The sequence below is a fragment of the Balaenoptera musculus genome, chromosome 8 (assembly GCF_009873245.2).
Source record: "Balaenoptera musculus isolate JJ_BM4_2016_0621 chromosome 8, mBalMus1.pri.v3, whole genome shotgun sequence".
NCBI classification, from domain to species: domain Eukaryota; kingdom Metazoa; phylum Chordata; class Mammalia; order Artiodactyla; family Balaenopteridae; genus Balaenoptera; species Balaenoptera musculus.
This window is the reverse complement of record NC_045792.1, coordinates 9,582,525-9,608,062: the sequence shown is the minus strand read 5'-3', so window position 1 is coordinate 9,608,062 and position 25,538 is coordinate 9,582,525. Positions and strand designations below refer to the sequence as shown.

Genomic DNA, 25,538 nt, shown 5'->3' with positions numbered 1-25,538 from the left:
GACATGGCTGTGCATCCTGTGCACGCAGATGCCGGGGGTGTCGAGAAACAGCCTCCCAGCCAGGGAAAGAGACCTGGGGGAACAATTATGTAATATAATTATATAATATTGTAATTACAACTATATATATGACTTGTATGTATTTAAATTTATGTGTGTATCTACCTTGACTCTAGCCCAAACTTAGTACTGTCTAAAGAAAATTGAATAGATTTGTTATTTAGAGTTTCTTCTAACCTGAAAGTCTGTAGCCTTCGTATAAATCCTGGTAACTTATTTTGAGTTGATCGTCTACCTTTATTAGCCATGGATAATGGTAAAATGAGAATGTGTTTGAGTCTCCATTGGCAGGTCTGAATTTTCAGCTCACAACCACTGTCATTTCTAACTTAAGACAGAGGGTCATCCATATGGTTCACAAAAACTCTCACAAAATCACATCAGAATTCTGCCTGACGAGCAGGGTCTGCTTTTTGTGCTTGTCCTGGCTGTGGTCAGACAAGCTGAGCCTGGTGGGGCTGGTCAGGGAAGGCTGCGTGGAGCAGGTGAATTGTGGAGAAGGGGAGGGCGTGGATTGGCAGGGACGCAGATGTGTCCCGGGCAGGGTGGATGGTGTACGTAAAGGCCGCTGGGAGGAGGGAGGAGGTCCAGGTCCAGAAGCAGGTGCCTCCCTCTGGCACTGGGTGGGGGGGGGCGGGGCGGCCAGCACAGAGAGCTGCCACCCCAGACCCTTCCGGGCCACAGAGAGCCCGGACTATGCCATTCTGGGCAGTTCTCCTTAGCCGGGAACCCAGCGACCTGGCTCATGGCATCCTGCCAGCTGCGTGCTTCTTAAGCCATACCTCAAAAGGATGGGGTCAGAGAAAGCTCAAACTCCTTATCAAATCCGTTGCTGGGAACATTCTTTAAGTTTGATTTTCTTTTTTCATATAAATTTATTTATTTATTTATTTTTGGCTGCATTGGGTCTTTGTTGCTATGCGCAGGCTTTCTCTAGTTGCGGCGAGCAGGGGCTACTCTTCATTGCGGTGCGAGGGCTTCTCACTGTGGCGGCTTCTCTTTGTTGCAGAGCACAGGCTCTAGGCAGGCGGGCTTCAGTAGTTGTGGCACGCGGGCTCTAGAGCGCAGGCTCTGTAGTTGTGGTGCACGGGCTTAGTTGCTCCGCGGCATGTGGGATCTTCCCGGACCAGGGCTCGAACCCGTGTCCCCTGCATTGGCAGGCGGATTCTTCACCACTGCACCACCGGGAAGTCCCTGCTTATGTTTTTCTTAATGCTTCTCTTTCTCACATACTTATCCCTCCCACCTTCTCTCCCTCCTCCCAACCCAGGACTCATCCATGGTCTCCACCTTTGACCTTCATTCTTTGACATACTGTTGCCTCTTTTCCAAAACTCTGAACCTCAACAAGAGCTAACTTTTCTTAGGACAGTGCTTTTGAGGAGGACATGTAGACACCCAGTGAAATGAGAAAAACTGTTTATGGAACTAATACATAGAACCGTAGGCAGACTGATTGTAATTCAGAATAAAGAAGGAAGTATTCAAGTAGTGAAGAGAGGGCTGGATGCAGTGACCTTTGAGGCCCCTGAAACTGTGAGAATGTAGACTTCTTTCCAAGCACAGGAACTGCCCAACTGTGGAATGGGCCACCTTTGAGGTCACACCTCATTCTTGGACCTGATCCATCTTGGATCAGGTCCGTCAGGACCTGCGTGGCCACTGTTAGTATAAGGAGGTTTCTGCAGCGTGGGCGAGACTGGCCCAGGGGCCTCTGGTGCTCATTCTGAGTCCAAGTCAGAAGCTCTGTGATCACTTTGGCCCCAGAGGAGTTTTGGTTTGTGCCGCTTAATGCCGGGCCTCACCCACGGGAGCAAGAGGTGGGCGGTTGCCATCCTCAAGGGCCTGTTGGTCCCACTGTGCAAACCTGAGTTGAGGGAACAGGCCAAGCTCCTGGCTTTACTAAAAACCATATTCTTCGGGGGAAGATGGGCGTCTTGCTGAGATCCGGAGAGGAGGGAAGAGCAGGGGGTGGGGTTGTCGTGGAGGCGCTGCCCTCTGCTTAGTCCAGCCCAGGTGGGTGGAGTTCGGCTTCTCCTACCCTTGAGAGAGTCCAGCTCAATTCAGTGCCTCTGTGGAGAGTGGGGTCCGGAGGAAGGGAGGGTCAGAGCCTGTCTGCTGTCCCCTGCAGCCCCTGTGCCCCAAGGAGCTCTGGCACTTCGTTCACCAGTGCTACGGGAATGAGCTGGGCCTGACCAGCGATGACGAGGACTACGTGCCCCCTGATGACGACTTCAACACGATGGGGTGAGCGAGGCAGAGGGCAGGCTGCCCGGGAAGCCTTTGCAGAGGGGTGAGGGCGGCTGGGGAATGGCGTCTAAGTAAGGCCCTGGGGGAGTGAGGGAGGCCCCGGGAAGGCCCTCCCAGGCGGAGGGAGGGGAAGCGGCAGCTGGGCCAGCAAGCAAAGGGCAGGTGGCAAAGGGCAGGTGGGAAGCGGGGAGGTCGGGCTGGACTCTGAGGGCCGCTGGGTCAGCGTGATGATTGGCTTTTCCTCAGAGGGGGATGAGAAGCCAGGGAAGGCTTTGAATAGATAATTGATGAGATCTGACATAACACTTTAACATCACTCTGGCTCCTGGGTTGAAGATAGAGTGAAGGGGAGCCAGGGCAGACTGGCTAAGAGGCTGCTGAATAATTTAGATCATTTAGATGAGAGGTGATGGTGGTTTGGACCAGGAAGGTAGCAGTAGAAACAGCAGTAAGTGGTTAGTTTCTGAATATATTTGGAAGATAGAACCAGACATATTTTGAAGGATTTGCTGATGGGTCAGAAAGGATCCAAAGGTGGCTTTAAAGGTTTACCAGCAGGAAGGATAGAGTTGTTCTGAACTGAGATGGACAATACTATAAGCAGAGCAGATGTGGGGGAAGATCAGGAGCTTGATTTTAGGCAGGTTGAGTTTGAGATGACTGTTAGCCACGTGGAGATGTCACATAAGCATCTGTGTGTATGAGTGTGGAGTTCACCGGGAGGTCTGGGCTAGGGACATAACCTTGGGGGTTACTAGTGGCTGAGACCACCAGGTGACTGAATGAACATGAGAAGAAGCTCAGGGACTGGGCCTGGGAACACTCAACAAGAGAAAGAGGCAGCAAAAGAAATCACAAAAGAACATTCAGTGAGGTAGGAGGAACGCTAGGAGGGTTTTCGTATCCTGAAAGCCAAGGGAAGGATGTTGTGAGGAGAAGGGGCTATCGCTGTACCACGTGCTGTTGACAGGCTAAGACAGATGGGACTGCAGAGTGATACAATATGCTTGAGGTTGGAAGGTAGAGGCTTGGTGGTCATGTGAGAGGCAAGAGGAATAGACAGCAAGGCAAGAACGTCAAACGTGTGGTGCGTAGCCCAGGGCTCAGGTACCACTTCTGACACTTAATAGTAGTATCACTTAGCCTCTGTGAATATCTACTTGATTATCTCTAAAACGCATGGAATGATTTACTCAGAGTTGTTATGCATCCAGATGAGGTAACATGTAAAGTATAAGTTAGATGCTGATGGCGACGGTGATGATGATTTCTCCCTTGGGGGAGGCTCCGATGGCATCCCTGAAGTGTCCGCAGAAGGGCACCTGCCTGTATCTCGAGGAGGGTTTTCCCTCAGGTGTGCAATGCAGAGAAGCTTGCTAGTCATGATCCAGAATCTGGGCAGTGCCCCCGAAGGGCACTCACGTCCAGAGTCCTGTCCTGGTCACTGTGGGAAATCAGATGTATGCTCGGAGCCCGGATGTTTGATTCACATGGTCAGGTTGGGGTGGGATGGGAAGCCAATGGAAAAAGAAAGTTTAAGACAAACAGTTTTCGTATTTAGGTAGGGATAACTCTAAGGAGGGTGCCTAGAAAAGGTGAGTTTGGGGACAGAATTTTACCACGGGGAGGGGGTGTCAGGTGGGAAGGAGGTTTTAGGAGAGCAGTTCGGGGGCAGCTAGAGGTTTGAGGAAGGTCATGCACAAAGCAAAGAAGCAGGAAAGCCCATAGTTTGGGATGGATCGGTGGGTGTGAGTTTCTTATGGGTCGGCCGTCTTGGCCACTGAGGCTGACGTGGGTTCACGTTGTCCCTTTTCAGCTACTGTGAGGAGATCCCTGTAGAGGAGAATGAAGTGAATGACAGCTCTTCCAAAAGCAGCATAGAGACCAAGCCGGATGCCAGTCCACAGCTGCCCAAGAAGTCCATCACCAACAGCACACTGACGTCCACGGGGAGCAGTGAAGCGCCCATCTCGGTACGGGCAGGGAGCCCTTTGCTTCCACCCAATCCGGCGGCAGTGTTTCCCAGCCTTGTTGACTCCACGGGACCCCAACCTGGGGAGCAGGTAGAGGGGAGGTTGGTTACACTGTGGTCGGTTTATGCAGGGAGGCGTCCTGGAGCAGAGGCACTCTCTCCATTCAGATGAGTGTAGAATCCAGAGCTGGGTTCTTGGTGCTTCGGGTGCCAGATTTTGTTTGGCTTCGGAGCAGATGAGAGCCATTTCAAGTCCACTGTGTGAGCTTTGCTCTTGGTGGGCTGCTGTGATCCGCCCACTGGTGGAGAACTATTCCAGGTCTTTTTTTTTCACTGCCTCGATCTAAAGTCAAAGTTGTACATGAATAGAGGACTGCAGAACTGCTATCTGTTCATTCATTCTGTAAATCGTGATGGAGCTCCTAGTGTCGACACTCTGGTTTATTTTCCTGCTGTGCTAGACTTTGCAGAAGAGACAGAAATGTGTAAGAAGGACTCTGTCCTCTGGGACTTGGTTATAGAGGGGATAGAAGCTTGGTGAGGGAAGTGTCGGGGTGTGAGCTGGCAGGTAGGAGAAAGGGTTCCCAGAAAAGGGAGCCTTGTATTCCAGTGGCTTAGGGGTCAGACCACTTGGCCTTAGAATGAAAGCATCATGCATATGATGCCTAGTCCCCATTTTCTGGCTCTGAGGTTGACTTTAAAATGTAAAGAGTTGTACCCATTCCCTCCCAGGGCTAATGGGAGAATGAATCAAAAACTGCTTAGGAAGCCTTTTGAGCCTCTCAGAAAACAGGGCACTAGTTGGAGGCAGGCCCACGTTGTTACAGGACGGTGGAGGCCTGGCCCCAGGAGAGGAGTTGGACTGTGGAGCTGGCTCTGCCCACGTGTGGGGCTTGGTGTCAGGAGAAGGGCAGGGCCCTGTGCTGTGTTCTGTCCTCCCCGGCAGAGCTGGGGAGACCCCTGACCCCCACAGCCCAGCCCCTGAGCGGCTGCGTTCTGAACGTGCGGGCTCCCGCGGCCAGCTCTCTGACTTCCTCTTGGAGAGTAGACCAGGCTGACCGCCCTGTCTCCGCCCCAGTTTGACGGCCTGCCCCTGGAGGAGGAGGTGCTGGAGGGCGACGGGTCCCTGGAGAAGGAGCTCACCATCGACAGCGTCATCGGGGAGAAGATTGAGATCATCGCGCCCGTGAACTCCCCTTCGCTAGACTTCAACGACAACGAGGACATCCCCACCGAGCTCAGTGACTCTTCCGACACCCACGATGAAGGTGGGCGTCTGACAGCGGGGGCAGAACGGCACTTCCTGTCTCCAAACATTTTGAAGGCTTAACGGATGTTCCCATATGGAGACTGGAGTCAGTCTGGGTTCCTGGCGGAAGGGTGGGTGGGTAAAACAGCTCTTTTAAAAAAGGCGCACTTGTTATTAGCAAACATCCCTTTTTTCAGGTACTCACCATAGTATCCTTGTCGTTTCATATTTGTCTTTTTCTTTTTTTTTTTTTTTCAGTTTTTTTTTCAGACATCTTTCTTGGAGTATGATTGCTTTACAGTGTTGTGTTAGGTTGTCTGCCATTTAGTCTGTCACTCCACGTGCCCCCTGTTGGCACCGGCGTGCCCTGCAGCTCTGCCCCTCACAGTGTGTACGCGTATACGCCACAAGCAAAGTGCCAGGCAGCTGGCCCTGGAAACACATTTTAACAGACACTTGCTTTGGTGGCTCCAGCATGGGGATTTCGGACCTAGACTGTTGCCTGGTCAGACAGACTGAGGAGACTGCCCTTCTGTCGCATACCCCTAAGTGGGTGGCTTCTTACTTCCCTCCTGCGTAGGGCTAGCGTCTAGCCCTCCCTCGGGAACACGCTGCCTCTGACATTCCAGGGCGAGAGGCCGGATCCCCAGCGTTCACGGGTATGGTTGATGGTTTACCTCCTTTGAGTTGGTGGTGGGTTCTGACTGGCAAGGCTGTGCAGACAGTGCTCACTCACCCATCTGTGGACGGTCTCCTGTGAGTCACCGGTGGGGCTTTCTCACCTGCGGTGGGCTTGCCCACTGCCACCTAGGGCGCAGGGTCGGTGCAAAGGACTGCGCAGGTGGGCACTGCCTAAGAACCGGGGTGCCGTCACGTAAACTGAGAAGTGGGTATCCCCCGAGCTGTGCTCCACGGTCCTGATCCTGCACAGTCATGGGCACGGACCCTCCAGGATGCTCGTGAACTCCTCCCTGGCCTTCTCAGGGTCACAGGGATGCCAGAAATGGCAGCGTTCTGCTTGAGATCAGATAACAGCCCCTGCAGGTGCAGTAATTAGGGCCTGTGGGGTGCCGAGGGCTCAAGAGGAATGCTGGGGTTTGAGCAACTCACCCGTACTCAGAAACTCTCTCCTGTAGAAAATTAAATTTTTTGAAGGGGGTATAGGCTGCCTTATGGAAGGAGAGCAGACCTTGCGCAGAGATCACAGCCCTGCAGACCAGACCAGCCTCAGAAGCTTTTGTAAAAACAGATTCATCAGCGTCCCTGGACACACCGGTGCCATGGGTTGCAATGACATTTGCTGTCAATTGTGGTTTAACTTACAGACTCTTGATAACGCATCCTCTGGGTTCTGGCAAGCCCAGGAAGTAGTCATTTATTTAAATTTTGGTCTAAGATCACTTTAATTAGGAAGGCTTGAGAGTGTAAAGGCAAATAGCACATTCCCAAATTCTTTGTAAAGCTAGAGTCTGTAGCATGCATGCCCGCTGAGGAAGGAGGCCGACTGACACAAAGCCACGAACGGCGGAGGCCAGGGCCCCGCTGCCCCACTCCGCGGCCTCCTTTGAGCCTTGGTGGCCGTTCCCACATTAGCCACGGAGACATAAGTGCTCTGGGGGGGTGTCCCTGGGGTCTCCCTCACCTTCCCTGTCTCCCTCCTCATCCTCTCTGCAGGGGAGGTCCAGGCCTTCTACGAGGACCTGAGTGGCCGGCAGTACGTGAACGAAGTCTTCAACTTCAGCGTGGACAAGCTGTACGACCTCCTGTTCACTGACTCGCCCTTCCAGCGGGACTTCATGGAGCAGCGACGCTTCTCAGGTCCGTCCCTCCCGGGGCTGGTGCCTCCCACCCCTTCGCTCTCTGTCCACTCTCCCCTCCTCCCAAGCGCCCTCCTTTTCCAGGCCGCCTGATGGCCCGGGGCGCCCCCTCTCTGGCCTCACGCGGTGCCGGAGCTCCTCGGGGCCCTGCCGGCTACTCCTCCCCGTGCCACTGCGGCTGTACGCTCGCCCTCGGTGCCCAGACCCTCGGTGCCGGGCCCCAAAGGCTCGGCGGCGAACAGGATCCACCAGGGCTCACCGTCTAGTAGAGGGTAGCAGCTACCATGTCCTGTCGGCATGTGCTGTCCACCAGGCGCATTACACTGTCTCGTTCAGTCCTCCCGTCTGCCCTGTGTGCCAGGATTGTGAGCCCCACGGTACCAGTGAGGACGCTGCAACTCAGACCATTGTTAGACGCCCGAGGTCATGCAGCTAATAGGAAGGGGCCCAGCTGGGATTCAAACCTCAAGCTCTCAGAGTTGATGCTTTGCACCTGTGTGCTCCTTGCCCCTGCTCGGCCGCACCGCAGGGACCGGCAGGGCTGCTCGGGGTCTGAGTCTGCGGAAGAGCCCTTGGGCATCGGCGAAGCCCTCTGCCAGGAGGAGGGGCGAGCCGAGGGCACGGGGAGGTCGTGCCTCGGAGCAGAGGACTTGGTCCCAAGGATCCCAGGCCCTCATCACAGTAACCCCAGTGTTGCCAGCTGCCCCGTAGGTGGCCCCAGAACAATCAGCATTCTGGAGCCCTGTGTAGGATTTCGGCCGTGCTACAATGAGCTTCTTTCTGCTTTGACGCCCCCTCCTCTCACCCTCCTCCCCCGGCCCTCAGGCTCCCGTTGGCTTCCTGTTGGGGGCCAGTCGGCAGTCAGTACAGTCAAGAGAAGGTCACTGGAGGGGACGTTCAGATGTGGGGATGGCGCGCCTCTCTCCCTCCCTCATCCCATGGCTCCTCTCTCCCCTCAGATATCATCTTCCACCCGTGGAAGAAGGAAGACAGTGGAAACCAGAGCCGAGTGATTCTTTACACCATCACCCTTACCAACCCTCTGGCTCCCAAAACTGCCACTGTCAGGGAGACACAGGTGAGCCCCGGGCAGAGGCCGGTAAGGGCGGGCTGGAAAAGCCTCTGTTCTGTCATGGAGGATTCAGGAGAGACATCAGGAAGGAGTGTCTGGGTGACAGTGTTGTTTAGCCCTGACACGGCGGCATTTGACATGCTTAGATGCTGCCACTTCCCATGGTTCCGGGTCCCCGTTCAGAAGTTGGGGGTGGGCTGGGGAGATGAGGAAGGAGGTGCTTTTCCCGTCTTGCTTCTCGTCAGCCTCGTGCCACGACCCTCTCCTCCCCACAGACCATGTACAAGGCGAGCCAGGAGAGCGAGTGCTACGTGGTCGACGCCGAGGTCCTCACGCACGACGTGCCATATCACGACTACTTCTACACCATCAACCGCTACACTCTCACCCGCGTGGCCCGGAACAAGAGTCGACTCAGGTGCTGTCTCTACGGCCGAGCGGGTGCGGAGCAAGTTCCTTGTGCACCTGGGGGAGCCGCAGCAGAAAGCGTGGACGTGCCCCTGGGGAGGAGGGGAGGCCGGGTGTGCTGGCCGCTGCCTCAGCCTTTGTTCTGTCTTCTCGCTGGGGCCTCCGAGACCCCCCACCCCCCATCCTGACCGTTCTTGCTTCTCTCCACCACGCGTTCCCTTCACCCCTCTGTGCGTCTCTGTAGGAGAACTTTCACAAGCACTGCTTTTTAGTGATTGTCTGCAGTTTATAAAATACTGTGTAGGTACTTCACCTCCAAGAACTGGATTCTTTAGAATAACCCAAGGAGGTGGGTTTGTCCTCACTTTTCAGATGAGAAAGCTGAGGGTCATACAAGTTAAGTAACTTTTCCAAGAGTCAAAAGTGTTGAAACCCAGGTCTTAGAAAAGCAAACCTCTGCCCCTCCCACCCTGCTGGGTGCTGGGCGCTGGGCGCTGGGTGCTGGGTGCTGGGTGCTGGGTGCTGGGTGCTGGGCGCTGGGCGTATTGCGAGTTCCCGCGCGTGCGTCTCCCTGATGGTGGCAGCTCCGGCCACCCCGGCCAGCAGGAGTCCCAGCCCACGCGCCACTGCATTCCCAGCACCCAGCAGGAGTCCCAGCCCACGCGCCACTGCATTCCCAGCACCCAGCAGGAGTCCCAGCCCACGCACCACTGCATTCCCAGCACCCAGCACGAGTCCCAGCCCACGCGCCACTGCATTCCCAGCACCCAGCACGGGGCCTGCACACAGTAGAGTCAGAAAAGGTTGACTCAATGATTAGTTAGACGCTGTTTGTGGCTCGAGTCCTGACCTGGGCACTGTGACTTGCCTTCAAGGAAGGAAGAAATTTAGACCCTGACATTCCACGACGCTTGTAGTCTGACCGAAAAGCCAAGACACACACCCATTTGAAAACAACCGATCGTGTACCTGTACCTTAGACCCAGTTCTTCTGGTTATATGGAGCAGAAGTTCACTCACATTGTTCAAATAAAATAGGAGTTTGGTGAAAGGCTGCGAGAGGTCTCTGGGGAATCAGGAAGCTCTGAATACCCACACCTTGAAAAGGGCCTGAAGCTTTCTCACCTTTGAAACATTTTTTTTGGTTTCGGTGCTTCTCTCTGAGCAACTCCTCGTCCCTCCCTCCCCCCCTCCTCCTCCCTCCTTCCCTCTCTCCCTTCCTTCCTTTTCTCCTCCCGCCCCCACCCCCTCCCTTCTCTCTTCTCCCCGCTGCCCCGCTGTCCCTCCCCTGCAGCATCTGTGTTCCTCGCTTCCAGCTTCCTTGGAGGGTCTTCCAGTTGGATGTCCCTTCCGTCCAGCTCATGCAGAAGTAGTTGGTTGACCCCAGACAGACCTTCACAGAGAGGTGCCCACCCTCAATCCAGGGAAGAGTTGCTGGGTGGGGGTGAGGTGGCCGTGGACACACACACGTCAGGCCGGGGCTGGGAGTGAGGTCCCTTCTTCCTCCTGAGGGCAGAGCAGGGAGCCTTGAGCGTGGGGAGCGTAAACTGGGAGCATCTAGTAACCGATGGAAGCGCAGCTTCAGGAGAGGCAGAGCAGTGTGACTGTGCAGGAGCGGAGGGAGGTGACGCTGCAGGGACGGGGCAGCGGAGGCGCCCCCGACGGGGAGAGAGTGCTGGGGACAGAGCCGGAGCTGGCGAGGTCCCGGGGAGGGTGGGGGGGCAGGGGCCAGGCCAGGAGCTGACGAAGCTCTTAAAGGTGGACGCCATGAAGCCCGAGAGGCTGCCCTGGGCTAAAAGTCGCTGGAGAAGGAGAAAAGGGCCGTGGGGCCGACAGGCTGCCCGCCATCCGGAGCCCTCCTGGGAGGAGGCCGAGTGGCATCGTGAGCAAACTCTGGGCTTGGAGTCAGACCCCTTCTTGCTAGTCTTTGGTCTGCTTACAAATTCTAAGACTCAGTTTTCTCTTCTGTGAAGTGAGGGTAAATCCACTAGCTTCACCTACCCCAAGGGGTGGCCAGGGAGATCAGGTGATGTGGATGTGAAGGGGCTCTTTTAACTTGTAAAGGGCAGCACAGATGTGAAGCTGCTGCGGCCTTAAACCTGAAGTTTTCTTTTCCCAGCAGAGGAGGGTCCGCCCAGCAAACGGCTGATCTTGTCTGTGGCTTGTTTCTCAGGGTCTCCACAGAGCTGCGCTATCGAAAACAGCCCTGGGGGCTGGTGAAAACGTTCATCGAGAAGAACTTCTGGAGTGGGCTGGAGGACTATTTCCGCCACTTGGGTGAGCACCGTCGCTGGTGCTGGGTGAACCCCGTCACTGGTGCTGGGTGAACCGTCGCGCTGTCACCGTTCAGGGAGTGAGAGGCATGGGGCACGGGGAGAGATGGGGCAGTGAGCGGGCTTCACGGGGTCCCTGAGTCTGCCCCAGAAATGGGTACAAAGTTCAGCACGTATGTGAACATACGCACGTTCAAGAGATTCTGACTGTAACCTTTATGAGATCGTTATCATGAAGGGATCCATGACCACCCCCCCCCCCAAAATGAGCCTGAGATCCAGGCACACTGGTGGTGATTCTGTTATGAGAAGGAAGTAGCCTGTGAAGGCATCCATTGGGAAACGTGACGTGCCCCAGGTTGCATATGTGAGGGTGCATGTTGGGAGCCTTTGTCTCTACACACTGTTGAACGACCCAGAGAGGGCTTTGGGCTGGGCTGGGTCCCAGGAGTATTTCCTGGGGCTCATGGGCATCCCTGAGGGACCCCCGCCCTCCCAGGCAACATCCCAGAGTACAGTAGGGGAAAATGGTCCCCTTAGAGAAGGTTCGGCTGGGAGTAGACAGCTGCTTCTGGAGGCCAGCGTGCTGGGTTGGAGGGAGGGGCAGATGTCCTCTGATGTGGCCTTTTGACCCTGACAGAGAGCGAGCTGACCAAAACGGAGAGCACCTACCTGGCTGAGCTGCACAGACAGTCTCCCAAGGAGAAGGCCAGTAAGCCCCCGTCGGTGCGGAGGAGGAAGCGTCCCCATGCCCACCTGCGGGTGCCCCACCTGGAGGAGGCGATGAGCCCCGTGACCACGCCCACCGATGAAGATGTGGGCCACAGGATCAAGCACGTGGCAGGTGTGCGCCGGGCGGGGGCCGGGGAGGCGTGGCTCAGGGCTGTGGGCGGTAGCTGCGTGCCTACGCCAGGCACGCAGGCGTGCTCAGTTTGCAGTGTGGGGTGGACTGTATAATTGGCTCACGACTCATTAAATCTGAGGCTCCGGATGCTCCACCATTTCCCTTTGCCCTTAAGCTCCTCGGCCCCTGCTCAACCCCCCCCCCACCCCGTGTGCTCTGCTGAACAGAAGTTGCCTTTGGGTTTCTGCCTCCGTGTTCCCTGAGCTCCAAGGCTCCCTGCTTGCCTAGGCTCAAGCCTGCAGCTTCCGAGCGCTTGGGACACGCCCCAGGGAGAAGCCGAAGCTCAGGCCCCAGGGTTACCTCATGACACAAAGGTCAGGGAGTGCAAGGCAGCCCCCTCCTCGGCCCCTGCCAGGCAGTGGGGCTCCCTCCTCCCATCCAGCCATTCACAACCTCCCGTCTTTGCTCGGAAACGTGCAGCAAGGGATTTTCAGGCTGTGCTCTGCACTTCCCCGGATGTTCATCAGATTTGGATGGAGCAGGGGACGAGGAGGAGGAGGGTGCCAGCCTTCCTTGTCCCTCGCCTGGCTTCAGCCAGAGCACTCCCGTGTGGTTCATGAGTTTTACATACAGGACTCCTGGCTAACTTTGCCTTCGAACAAACTGGCCCTCAGTGGATTACATGACTTGCTCAACGTCGCATGGCCAGTTATGGGTAAAGCCAGAGCTGAAAGCTGTCTCTGGTCCCCGCCCAGTGCTGTTTCCCTTCCACAGCTGCAGGTCGCTGTGTCCTGCCTCTGCATGTCCTAGCTACAGAGGTCAGGTGACTTTCTCATTTGTTCGGTCACTTTCCTGTCCCCCTCGCCCTCGAGGAGCTTCCCTTCCCTGAGGGCCGGGTCCACGTCTCACATCGTTGCCGCGACAGCGTCACGGGCAGTTCTGTGCGTGACCAGCATCACGTCGGCCGTTGGTGGCCTGGCGGGCCATGTGGTGACGGCCTCTTCCTTCTCCCCACAGGTTCCACGCAGACACGGCACCTCCCCGAGGACGGCCCCAATGGTTTCCACCTGCAGAGTGTGTCCAAGCTGCTGCTGGTTATCAGCTGTGTGTAAGAGACTCTGGCTCTCCTCCCCCGCCCTGCCCCGGCCGCCTTCCTTTCTCGCCTGCCACTTCCTTTCTCGCCTGCCACCTCCTCCCCGTCTGTCTTCCTCAGGCATCCAGACACCCTCGCTGCTGCCCTGGTTTTTGCTTTCTCCTCTAGTGCCTCTCCAGATCGGTTGCTCTGTCTGGCCTTCCTTGCCTCTTTGCTGCTCTTTCTCTGTTTCACTCAGCACTTACTGTATGCTAGGCCTTCAGGATTCAGAAGAAAATGCTGCATGCAGCATTCATGCCCTTCAGGAGCTCAGTTTCAAGTGGGTCAAACAGACAGGAAATTCACAGTTGCTACACTGTTGGATAAATGCTAACATAGAGATGCCACAGAGCATTTTAGGAGCCCATTCATTTGTTTGTGACAGACGTTCTGGGTGTCTGCTCTGTGCCAGGCGTCGGGACTGTGCACTTACGGGGCCCACCCTTTGGCAGGGCGGCCAGACACAATCGATGACTAGAGTCCAGGAAAAGTGTATGCTTATTTTAATATAAGCAATGTATAATCACTGCCATAGTGCTGTAAAGCTGTGGGCTCAGTAACTTGCACAGAAAGATGCTGGGCCAGGGAGAAAGTTCGTTGAAAAAAATGAGGGTGTCATTTGGGAAGACAAGCTTTCTGAAGTGTGAGCCCAGAGCCTGCTCAGGACTTGTGTAAACCTTGAGCAGGAACAGCTTGGGCAGCTAAGTACAGACAGCTCTTCCGCCTGGTTGGGCCCACCGCCTGACCGCCCAGCCCTTCCTGCCTGGGCTGTGCTGTGAGACGTGGCGGCACGGCTTGGGGGGCTCAGGAGCTGCCCAGACGCTGGCTCTACCAGGTGTGCACCAGGCATTAGCCTGTGTGTAGCTCTGTCCTGCTTCCGTGACTCCCGCCCCACCCCCAGCCCTTCCTGCCTTCACTAAAGCATTTTTCAGGATTGCAGAAGCAGGTCCACAGCTCTGCCCACAGGAATCTGGGAAGGAAGTCCTGGACTGACATGGTTGGATTTGCACTTAAAAAAAAAAAATCACTCTGACGGCAGTATGGCGCATGGGTGGTGCATGGGCTAGACAAGAACGGGCTAGAGGCAGTGGGGGCCAACAGGAGTAAACGGCAGTGATCTCGGCAGGAGGGGCTGTCACGCTGAGATGAGGGCCTCCTGGGGCTGAGAGGGCCCAGAAGGTGAAGGCTCATTACACCTGGTTATGGAGCAAAAGAAGAGGACTTCCTGATCTGCGTGCCTGTAGATGGTTGTGTCATGGACAGAAACCTGGAACTTAGAGGAAAGTTGTCACAGAAGATGCTGTCAGGTCCCGATGTCTCTGAGCTGCCATAGATTGTTCAGGCGGATGTGACAGATAGATATTTCTTGATGTGGACCTGGAGCTTAGGAGGGAAGTTTAGGCTGCAGTTGCAGATTTAGTTGTCGGTAGCGTTAAAGCCATGGTGGGAATGAGATGATCATCGGAGGAGAGTGTGGAGCGTGAGAAAGGAAATGGGCTGAGGACAGACCTGGGGACCACGTACGGAGAGGGGCCTTTGAGGGTCACGAGGGGGGCTCTTTTGCTAACCTTACCTGAATATGTAACATAAAAGTAGATGCAAAAGTCTTCTGACTATGGCATAAGAAGCCAACATATTTTTACAAAATTAAATACAACGACAACTGTAAAACCAGTAGAATTCACGTTTAGCAGCATCATTTTAATGTGATTCATGCCATTGTTAAAACTAAATCTCTGATGTTGGTTTTGGTCAACAGAAAACTCTAACCTTGGGTTAGTTCTGCTTAAGCTCTCTCTGTGTTTTGTCATTATTTAGTAGAGAAGGCCAGTGGCCTGAGTAAATTGTATAGCATATTAACAAACGTTGGCGCTTTGTTAGTTTAGGATAATTGGGCCTCGTCATTCAACCCTAGAAGGTCCAGGCGGTGGGTCTGCTCCCAGCCTGTGAGTGGAACCTTCTGGTACAGTGCAGATTGCCCTGCGTCTTAGAGGCCCCGGCTGCCATAAGCCTGCCCAGTGGTGACCCCAGCCTCCTACCTCTTCTCTGTTTAGACCACCCCCAAGCCTTCACTTGGGAAGCGGGCAGGGGTGTCCCTTGACCTCCACTGAGCACAGACAGGACTGTAAACACAAACCCAAACGCAAGTACTAAGATTGTGTGCAGCACACCCTGAGGAAGCGGCCTTCAGGTGGTCCAGGCGTACTGATGCAATTAAAGGTGGTATCATTGAAATTCAATACAACATTTAGAAGTTCTCGTGGAAAACTCAGAGAGCCCCAAGAACACAACAGAGTAGCCCCAGGGATTTGCAGCTGCTGCTTTAAGGAATGCCGCCGTCCATAGTGCTGGAAGCCCAGGTGAGGAACGCAGTAACACACACCACATGCACCACACACCACACGCACCACACACCACACACCACATGCAGCACACACTTTGAAAGGTCAGAGGCGTAGTATAGGTTTTCTTTCTTTGTTGGTCTTTTTTCCATCTATTTGTTTTATCTTCCCATTTTTGTCATTCTTTTTCCTGTGTGTCTGTACTTCCTCCTTTAATGAAAATAACTGCTCCTTGTGGAGGGCTTCACATACATTCCTTCCATGCACATAGCAACCTCAGCAGGGTAGGTATTATTATCCTGTTGAGGGTACTGGGTTTCAGTGAAGCTAGGAAACTTGATTGAAAGTTGAGATGTTTAAGTAGTGAGCCAGGCTTTGTACCCAGTTCTGCGTGTCTGCGTCCTCTCTTTCCCGGAGCGTTCATCTCTCCATCCCATGAACCTCTGTTATAAAATGATCTTTAGGCCACTGAGGCCAAGAGAAGAGAATTTCCACAGGCCTCAGTGACTCTTCATCATTCCCCACTGGGTCCTCCGGCCCCTGGTTTTCCTGCCACCTCCCTGACTCTGAGCAGTTCCAGCCCATCCCTGAGAAGCCTCGGCTGGTCCTCGTGCCCCGTGCAGGGCTGTGGCAGGTGCACGGAGGAGACGGCAGCTCTCGGGCAGTTGTGCTAACATCTGGGAGGCGTATCAGGGGCAGAGCTGGGAATCCCACTGGAATTCCTCCCCCGGTTTGGGTTTGTAGGAGGAACCTTGTCTCCACTGATCACCCTTGAAGTGCTAAGAGTCTGTTTACAGTTGGTCCCCGCCCAGCGCCCCCACCTTCCTGCTAGATGCCCCCATCCTGCTGTGTCTCTGCGCCTGGCGTTTCTTTGTCACGGACGCTCACTTTCTCTCTGCCTCGGGTTGAGCGCGGCTTTCCCCTTCCCCACACGAGCCTGTTTCTAACCTCTGCCTCCTCCCCGTTTGTCTTCCTTGCTCCCATTGGGGTCTGTTTCAGATGCTGGCTCTATGATTGCTTCTTTTACCCCCTCATCTCTTTTCCTCTCCATCTTACCTCTTTTCCTCTCCATCTTACCTCGCTTCCCCCAGCACCTGGGTGTCTGGGTGACTTGTATGTCTCTCCTTTCTGATGCGTTCACCCCACACACCTCTCCACGGCCCTTTCCTGGCCCCTCCAGATGACACTGCTTCCCTCTCTCTCTCTCTTTCTCTCTCCCCCCTCCCCCCCCCCTTGCTGCATCCCTCTGGCTCACTTCATCACTCACCGCGATGCTTCAGGTGACCCGGTGGTCAAGGACACGGCCGCTGGGGAGGGGGAGCCTGGCTCTGCGAGGGCGGGCGCTCTCCCAGATCCCGTCTCATGGCTCCTGCTTCCCCCTTGTCTCCTCCTTAGTCTGGTGCTGCTGGTCATCCTCAACATGATGCTGTTCTACAAGCTCTGGATGTTGGAATATACCACCCAGACCCTCACTGCCTGGCAGGGTCTGCGGCTCCAGGAAAGGTAATCCTGGCCTCTCCCCCTTGCTCCCACCTTCACCCCAGCCAGTACTGTGTCCCGGCTCCTGCTTCCCAGTCTCCTTGGGACGGCCCTGCTGCCCTTGGCGGGGGGATAACCCTTTGGGATGAGTCCCTAGGCAGGCTCTGAAAACTGTCCCTGTAGTTTCAGTCTGCTTCTGATTTGGGGCACAGGGGAACCAGGGCACTGAGCAAGGGACAGAGCACTCTGATGTGGCTCTCTGTCCCTCAGGGGTCTGGGCGCATAGGAAAGTCGACGGGCCATAACTCCAGCTGCTGGGGTACCCCTTCTTCTACCCCGCAGGTTACCCCAGTCTCAGACAGAGTGGGCCCAGCTCTTAGAGTCCCAGCAAAAGTACCACGATACCGAGCTCCAAAAATGGAGGGAGATCATCAAATCCTCGGTGATGCTTCTTGACCAGGTGAGATGCCCCCACCGTCCCTCCTGGCCCTGGTCTTATGGAGATGGGACTTCTACCCTGTGCTCTGAGGAGAGCGCCATCTCCATCACTGTCCACCAGATGCCCTCCTCCCATTCGTTCTTCCCCCAGGCCATCCATTGTTCTAATTTTAAAGCCATCCTTGAGTGAGCTGTTGGAGACACCCGTGTATTTCCCAAAATTATATCAGTGAAAGAACACACTGGATTTGCAGTAGGAAAACTGTAGGTTAGATGGAAGGAGAGCTAATTTATTTTCTTGGTAACCCATAGCCATCTGACAGGCCTTGAAAGAGATAGCCCCCTTTTTGCAGAGATTTATCTTCCCAGGGGGCGTGTCTTTCTAATTCCTTTTGACGTGTGCTCCCCTCCCCCACCTCCTGCCCTCAAAACATGCACACAACACCCAACGCCCAGGCTGTGGCTCCTCCTCAGGGGCTGTGCTGAGAGTCTGGGAAGATGGCTGGTACTGTGTCTCCTTTTCATAACGTCTTCTTCCTGGTACAGTTTTCTTTCTGAAAAACTAGATGCGTCTATTTAAGAAAGTCTTTCTGGGGCAAAATCAATAGTTAGCTTCATTTTATCAGACTGAGGTGGAATCCTAATCTTGCCACTGACTAGTTTTGTGACCTCAAGCAAGGGATTTAGTATTAGGGACCTTCGGTTTCTTCATTTATAAAATTGGAATTATAATCATTGCTTCGTGAAATTGCTGTCACATTTGATCTGATGGCCCATGGGAGGCACTCATTAATATTCAACTTTATTTCCCCTTCATGGTTTGGTCTCTTCACTCAAAATTAAGGAGAGAGAATTTTAATGCAGCTATCACGATCCAGTTTAATGGGTTTAGAGTATCATGCATAACATTGGAGCCACATTTAAGGAGGGCATTTTTTTTTTAACCAAAGGAGGGCAGACAGCACAGCAAGGAGTTTGGAAGCTCTGGCCTATCAGGAAGGCTTGACAGAATTAAAGATGTGCTCAGGAGCAGGGAAGACTGGGGTGGGTGAGCAGCACAGGACAGTCTTCAGACGTTGGGGTCTAACATCTAGAAGAAGGGTTACACTGCTTGTGAACCTCCAGGGGACTGAACCAGGGCCAGAAGTTACAGGGAATCGGATTTCTGAGTCATCAGCGAAAAGCAGACTCCTTACGGGTAGAGCAGTCCAGCAATGGAACGGGCTACTTCGAAGGACTGAAAGTGCTCAGAGGGTGATGCGATGATGTGGGGTGAGGGACTTTTGAATTAAAGGCGGGGGGCAGTTGGACTGGATGACCCGGTCCCCTTCCAGCTGTGGAATTCTATTTGGGGTGGGTCTCCTTCAGAAGGAGCTTGGGGCAGGCAGACCTGTAGCCTCGTAGACTCGACTCTGCAAGCATTAAGATCGGTGTCTCGTTCCGTTCCCTTGATTTTGTTTTTCGTTTTTCTTTTCCCCCTTTTTTAGGGGTTGGGGGTGGCGTGCCACGCTGTATGGCTTGTGGGATCTTAGTTCCCCGACCAGGGATTGAACCCAGGTCCTGGCAGTGAAAGTGCCGTAGTCCTAACCACTGGACCGCCAGGGAATTCCCATCGTTCTGTTCCCTTTAAAAGAACATTAATGGGCCCCTCATCCCTCCTGATATCGAAGAACTAAAGAGAAGAAAGTGATGGATTAGGCAGAGAGATCAGAGGTTCTCAAAATCCATAACTGTTTACGCGTGAACCGTTAACCGTCCTGTGTTAACAAGGCAGCTTTCCTAGAACCAGGGTAGGATTCTACCGCTGGAATTGCCCCGTGTAAACTCCATCCCGTGATGTGGGATGTATCTGTTTCTTAAAGAAGGTTAAGAAATTCCATTAAGATTCAGTTAATTCAGTGATATGGGAACAGCTAGGAGCCTACTCGGTTTTCTGCTTGGCACCCGGGGTGTATAAGGGAAGGATAAGACAGTGCAGTCCCAACACAGCTGAAACAAAGCCGTTAAAGATGACTGCAGTGCAGAGCCCTAGTGAGGGGTCCATGAAAGGCCAGGAGAGGGAGAGATGGCTGTGAGCCAGAGAAAGTTTGGATCTGTTCTTGGCCTTGATAGTAGGTGGGTGAGGTTGAATGGGCAAGAGAGAAGAGTCCGAGCTGGGGGAACATTGTGGCAAAGGTACCAAGGGAGGAGGACAGAGTATTCAGGATCACTGGGAAACCAAGCTGAGTGAGTAGAAGACCGGTCAGTGGCATCGGACGCAGGTCCTGATAGCAATGGAACCTTCCAGAGAATTCTTAATTCAGTGAAGCAAGGACCACAAATCACTGAGACACGGCACTCCTTATCCCAGGGGTTCCCAGTGCTCGATCGGCTGTCCCCCTTCAGCCTGAGACCGTGTCCCTTGAGAACCACCCTTGTTTCAGGAGCCTGCTCCCTTTAGCTCCCTTGGCCTGGCGGGGGACCTGCCATACCTGGGTGTGGTGGGTGCTGCTGAGTGGAGAAGCCCACTGAGGGCACAAACCCGGGCTGGGGCGGGCTTCCCTGTCTTACAGATGAAGGACTCGCTCATCAATCTTCAGAACGGCATCAGGGCCCGTGACTACACGTCAGAAAGTGAAGAGAAGAGGAACCGCTATCACTGACCAGGCAGGAGCGGGGGCAGCTGCAGGAGGCCTGTGCAATACGTGTACATAGACCCTATAAATATATATGTATAAATAGAGAGAGAATATAAATATATATATTATATACAGATTTTAAAAAGAGATAATGCCTATGTACCAGGGAGAAGGAGCGGGACCGCCCCCCTGTGCTGGCCGGCGGCGGGGCCGAGGAGGGCAGGGACCACCTCTCAGCACCGACCTCCCCTGACCCTCCTCCTCCCCATCCTCTCGTCCCCACCCTTTCCCTCGCTGGCCATTCTTGGCTCTGAGAAGGGAAACGTTGAGCCAAAGTTATGCCTGTGAAGACCCTGGGGTCGTGAAAAGAAGTCTCAAGGGGGCATTGCTTAAGGTGCTTCATTCCCTAATCCCCTTTTGATTTGTTTCCAAAATAAACAAGAATCTTTTTTTCCCTACCCAACACTTCCCCAAGTGTTCTCTTGGGAGCAAGGAAGCATCAAAAGCAGGAGCACAAGCTAAACTCTACCATGTGAGGCCGCCCCCTGCACGTGGCCCGCGCACCATGAGCCGGGTGCAGAGGACCGCGGGACAGCTGGGGAGGCCGCGGAGGGATTGGGCTTTGTAGCCGCAGGCTCCTGAGGGCTTGTGTTCTGAAGGGCGTTCTCCTCCATCACCCCCTGTACCTTCCTCTACCCTGCGTGGGGTGTGGACCCAATAAGGGCTGGGGATTTCTTACTTTCCCACCCTCCCCCCCACCCCTTCTCTCTGGTCTTTTCCCAGGCTGGATCTGGGTGAAGTGTCACTTTTTAGTGCCTAAAGCCCTATTTTTCCTCTGTGCCCTAAGAGCACATTGTTTATTCGTCAGGGTGGAGCATTTTTGATCTTGTTAAACCTCTTTTAGCGATTGTAAGCAAGTCAGCTCTGTGGCTCTAACCCCTTCCCTTTGAGCTGTCATTTGATTTCTAGGATGAATCAGGGTGTTCTAGGGCCTCCAGGGTTTGAGAGAGTGAATGCACTAGCCATGGAAGAATTGTAGGGTCTAACCACAGAACTACTGTGAGTCGCGAGCACCAATATCCAAGCACTCTTTGGCGGCCAGCCTCATTTCCTCTCAGCGAGGAACCAGCTTAGTCAAGGGAGACAACCGTCTGAGACACTTTGCACATGAAAGAAGACCTAAGCCTTGGAGGGAATGGATTTGGCAAAGGTGCATAGGTTTGGGCAGGAAAAAGCCAGATGGAGTCTACCCCACAGAGGGCCATTCCAAACCCTGTTTCTGAGAGTTGGGAGTGGAAGTTCTGGCAGAGAGAGCAACCAGCGCCTTCTCTGGTCTCTGGCCCCAGAGAGGTATGAGATCACTACGGAGTAGAAAGAAGACCATGGGTTAGGAAAGTGAGCCATCTAGGGCCTTTTGGGGGTTGGCTCACAGAACTGATGGCCCATCTGGGCATGCTTACCTTCCTTCACGCACTAACTACTATCTCTCCCTGTGATGACCCAAGGAATCCTGCCAGCCCCAGGCAGAGCTTGTAGAGATTCTTGATCAGGAAAGGATTAAACCAGTTTGGCAAGGAGAGCTCTTCCAGATTGCTTGTTCTAGTGGACCTCTTGGTGGAAGGGACAGAGGAAAGAAAGGTAGATTTGATCACTGATCTAGCCCAAAAGAAGACCATGTTGTATTCTCTGGGACTGGCCTGGGCATCCCACTTTAGCGATTAAAGAAAGTTTTTGACTCTTCAGTCTGTCTGAGAAGAGGGCCTCATTATTGCCCTAAGGGCAGGATGAGAAGACAGAAAGATACACACCCAGGCCATCCCCCGCAGGGGGAGTAGGATGAGATGGATGATTCCATAATGGTCATCTAGAATTGTTGATATCCCTTCTTTAGAAAAGGAGATATGAGCAAATGGAGTTGAATGTAATCCTTGTGAAGTGTGCATATGCCCACAGGCCAGCGGCTCAAGATCATTTCTGTCCCTGTCCGGGACTTTGAATGGGAGACCCTGGTGAGGGTCAGGGTTCATGGGCCCTGAGCCAAAGAAGGAGAAACAGTGCAGGCTGCTAGGAATTTTCCGGTTGGAGTAGCCAGAAGTCAAAATTATTCCCCGAAACTTTTGAAAGGAAAGGACAAATGATAAATTCTCTAATTTATTCCATACGTAATTATTTATTTAAATTATTCACTTATTAAAGGTACCATATTGGGACCTTTGGGATGACTTTAAAAGGACTCTTTGCTGGGAATAAAGTGGTATAGTGGGCCTGGCTACGCAGAATTGTTCGGCTTTTGCTTCACCTCTCAGGCCCATCTCAGGGAGGAGTAGGTGACAGGGAGGGATGTCCAAGGAACCCTCTTGATTTCTGGGGTTTTGAACCCGGGAGACAGTGTGTACACATGGGAAGCATCTCTTGGCCTGCCTCATTTCTAAGAATCACGGATCGTTTGTGGGAGCTTTCTAGTCTAGTAATTTTTTGATTTTCAAACCAGGAGAAAACCAACAGCTGTGTTCACTCCCAAACAGAAGCTTTTCCCCTCTATTCAGGAACCTGTCAAAGAGAAGCGTCCTCACCCTAGCAGCTCAGTCTGGGAGTGAAACACATAAATAACATTGTAACTCATGGCTGGCAACCCTGGGTTGTAAGGGAGCATTAAAACCACCATTTCTTATGTTATTTCTTCCAACCAGGGCATTTTTTTGTTTTGTTTTCTTTGTTGTTGTTGTTTGGTTTTTTTCACATAAGAACTCAGTCTTATAGGAGTCTTTCTGCGAGGATTCATGTGGTGAGACATTTGAGAGCTTGCACTCAGTTTCAAAGATTTTGCCGTTTCTAGACAGGTGAGAACAGCGGCGGGTCTGCACTCTACTCCTGCTTAAAAGGGGGGAATTGACGGGACTGGTGTTGGGAGAGGCCAGTCATGTCTGTAACTCTCTCCTTTCCCCCATCCCCCTCCCTGGGACAAAGGGATAACATTCCAGGACAGCAAGATCAGCAACTTAGAGCTCTCTGGAAGGGCAGTGAGCTGAGGGGTTCAGGGGACCTGGGCCTGAGTCCTGGCTCTGCTGTTGGGCAGGTCACACCCCCCCACACACAGCCCCGGTCTCTGAGCCTCTGGAGCCTCATCTGTAACAGGAGGGGCTTGAGCTAGACTGTCCCTAAGGTGGGTTCTAGCTTTGACATGATCTTGGAGGCTGCGTCAGAGACTGGCGAGTCTGGGCTTTCTCAAACTTGGAAGGTGCCCTGCCAGGAGAGGACAAGCCTTCTGGACTAGAGCCTCCCTGGCGTTTAGATGAGTCATAGGGCAGAGTCTGGGTTCCCAGGAAATCCAGGGCAGTTAAATCTTCTTTACGCGCTAGGAGGGGCAGGGAGGTCCAGTGAGAGGCGGGTGGGGGAGGGAGAGGGAGAAAGATGAAGCTTGCTGTATTGCTTGGTGTTAACCTAGGAGGGTGTTTCTTCCTTTGTTGGCCTAGTCTTACTTTGGGAAGGGTCCTTTTGGACTTTCTCTAAGCTGGGAAGAGGAGGATGGTGGCAAGAAGGACACCATCTTGGATTAAGCTCATCTTCGTCCCTGGGCTGTGAAGCCTTCCATCCATCTATCCATCCTCCCTCCTCCTTGCTAGAGCAAACGGTGGAGAGAAGTCATTCCTGTTTCTACCACCTCTCTTTTGTCTCCAACTTTGTTGGGGTTTGGATTAAGTGTGAAGCTTTGGCTAAAATCCTTGGGTTGCCTTAGAGCGCTGACACTAAGAACTTGGGATTACAAGGAAGGGGGAGGACCAAGAAAGCGCAAGAGGAATGCTTTGATAGAAGTGGATTCTCTGCATTGCCCTGTCTGTGACCCAAGCTTGACCATGTCCATACGTTTGCAGGCAGCATGTCTAGGGTGAAGTCTTGGAGGAGGGATTAGGGAGAGAATCTTTCTGGTCTGTGTGGTCTCAGAAGAAACCTTTCTGCGCCATACCATGCTGCGCCTTTAGCTCTTCAGGGTAGCCAAGGCCAGCCCTTCCTCCCTAGGGGCCCCCAGGAGAAATAGCACTCCCCTCTCTTCCCCCAGGTGGTAGGGCACCCCCTGACTCCACCTGCCCACTCCAGTAGGAAGCTTGAGAACCTCTCTTCCTGACTCTCTCCTCCTCCGACCTTCATCTCTAGGCTGTGGGACAATCATCCCATCCACCACTTAACATCCTCGACCCTCATCCCCCAGCTTCCAGCAGGCTGGCCCCACTCCCCTCCACCTCTAGGTTTTCTTCCAGAAGATGCATTTTTGGGTCCGAGAGGAGCACTTTCTGGAAGGCCATCTTTTAGCGGCCCTGCTTGCCTGATGTGGAGCAGGAATTTGCCCACGGTGTAGAGAGCTGGCCCCGCCTCCCCACCTCTCTGCCCGCCTTGTTACCTCACTCCTGCTCCAGCCGTGGCTGTGATGGACCCAGCCAGCTCCCTGTTTTGGCGTTCCGGGGGAAGCTCAGGGGTCTGGGCCATCGTCTTCTGTTGCGACTTGAGGTCCTCAGCAGGCCTGGAAGCCTGGACTGGAGCCTTGGCTGCTGGCGAGAAGCACCTTGCCTGCCAAGAGGAGTTGATGCCAGGCGATGTACCCGACATGTGAAGGCATTAAAGAACATTGTCACCTCTGCCCCTTGGCCCTCGTTGCTTCTCTCAACACGATGAGACACTGCAGAAGCAAAAAAATGGTGGCCTCTGCTCCAGGCAAGACAGCTGGCTGTGTCTGGGGAGTTGGCCCTGGGCTTGGGTGCCACGCACTGAGATGGCATAGTAAAAGCAAGCATTTTTGCCAACAACAGTGTGTGGCTCCCCACATTTCTCTCTCCTGCACTCTAGGGCCAGACCACTCTCTGCATGGACCAGATCATCTTCCCAAACCCATGGTGCTTTCCCCCCGACTCAACCTAGACTCCAAGGTGGGGAGGGATGGGTCCGAGGCCATTGCGGCCCCTGGAGAATCCTGACATGGGGGGGGGGGGTGGGGTGAGCCAGAGGGAGCATCCCCAACCCCTGCCCTGGGCCATATATGGGAAAGACCACAGGTTGATTGCAATTGAGTTGTCTGGCCATCTGTATTTGGAGCTATAACTGTACTTTGCCTGGCGCTGTGCGCAAGGTCTAAAAACTTAACTGCTAGTACCTAGAGACAAACAAGGCTTCCCGGTCAAATCTTAATGTAAAGTAGCTAGAGCCATGGAAGTACAGTATGAATTAAAAGAAAAAAAGTATTGAACTACATATAATAAACGGTGTGTGTGTTCATTGCTTGATTCGTTAGTCCTCATTGTCCCAGATGGATTTGGTCTTCCCAGGTGTGATCACAGCAAGCCCTGAAGGCGTGTGTTCATTCACAGGCACACACAGACACACATGCACAGCCAGCCATCTAGGACCTCCTTCCCAGGGGAGGGTGGGAGCCTGATGAAGTGGAATGGATAAGAAGTTTGGGAATCAGATCTGGGTCCAGATTGCAGCATCACTATTTACCAGCTGTGTCCTTGGGCCCCAACCATTACTGCCAGCCTCAGTTTATTTTAGAGATAACATAAAATATATGTGTGTATATGTGTGTGTGTGTGTG

General features: G+C 53.7%; 1 protein-coding gene across 4 annotated transcripts in view; it reads left to right on the top strand.

The window, feature by feature from the left end:
• The window catches only part of GRAMD1B (GRAM domain containing 1B), a 178,474-nt gene extending 153,289 nt beyond the window's left edge, over positions 1-25,185 (top strand). For all 4 annotated transcript variants that reach the window (XM_036860720.1, XM_036860721.1, XM_036860719.1 and 1 more), the window contains 12 exons: positions 2,192-2,307; positions 4,127-4,283; positions 5,361-5,550; positions 7,206-7,349; positions 8,308-8,426; positions 8,696-8,838; positions 11,002-11,105; positions 11,742-11,945; positions 12,963-13,053; positions 16,815-16,922; positions 17,241-17,358; positions 19,889-25,185. In XM_036860720.1, the coding sequence (XP_036716615.1) occupies positions 2,192-2,307; positions 4,127-4,283; positions 5,361-5,550; positions 7,206-7,349; positions 8,308-8,426; positions 8,696-8,838; positions 11,002-11,105; positions 11,742-11,945; positions 12,963-13,053; positions 16,815-16,922; positions 17,241-17,358; positions 19,889-19,978 (1,584 nt within the window). In that variant the 3' untranslated portion in view covers positions 19,979-25,185. The remainder of the gene's footprint in view (positions 1-2,191; positions 2,308-4,126; positions 4,284-5,360; positions 5,551-7,205; positions 7,350-8,307; positions 8,427-8,695; positions 8,839-11,001; positions 11,106-11,741; positions 11,946-12,962; positions 13,054-16,814; positions 16,923-17,240; positions 17,359-19,888) is intronic.
• Positions 25,186-25,538: the final 353 nt, after the last annotated feature.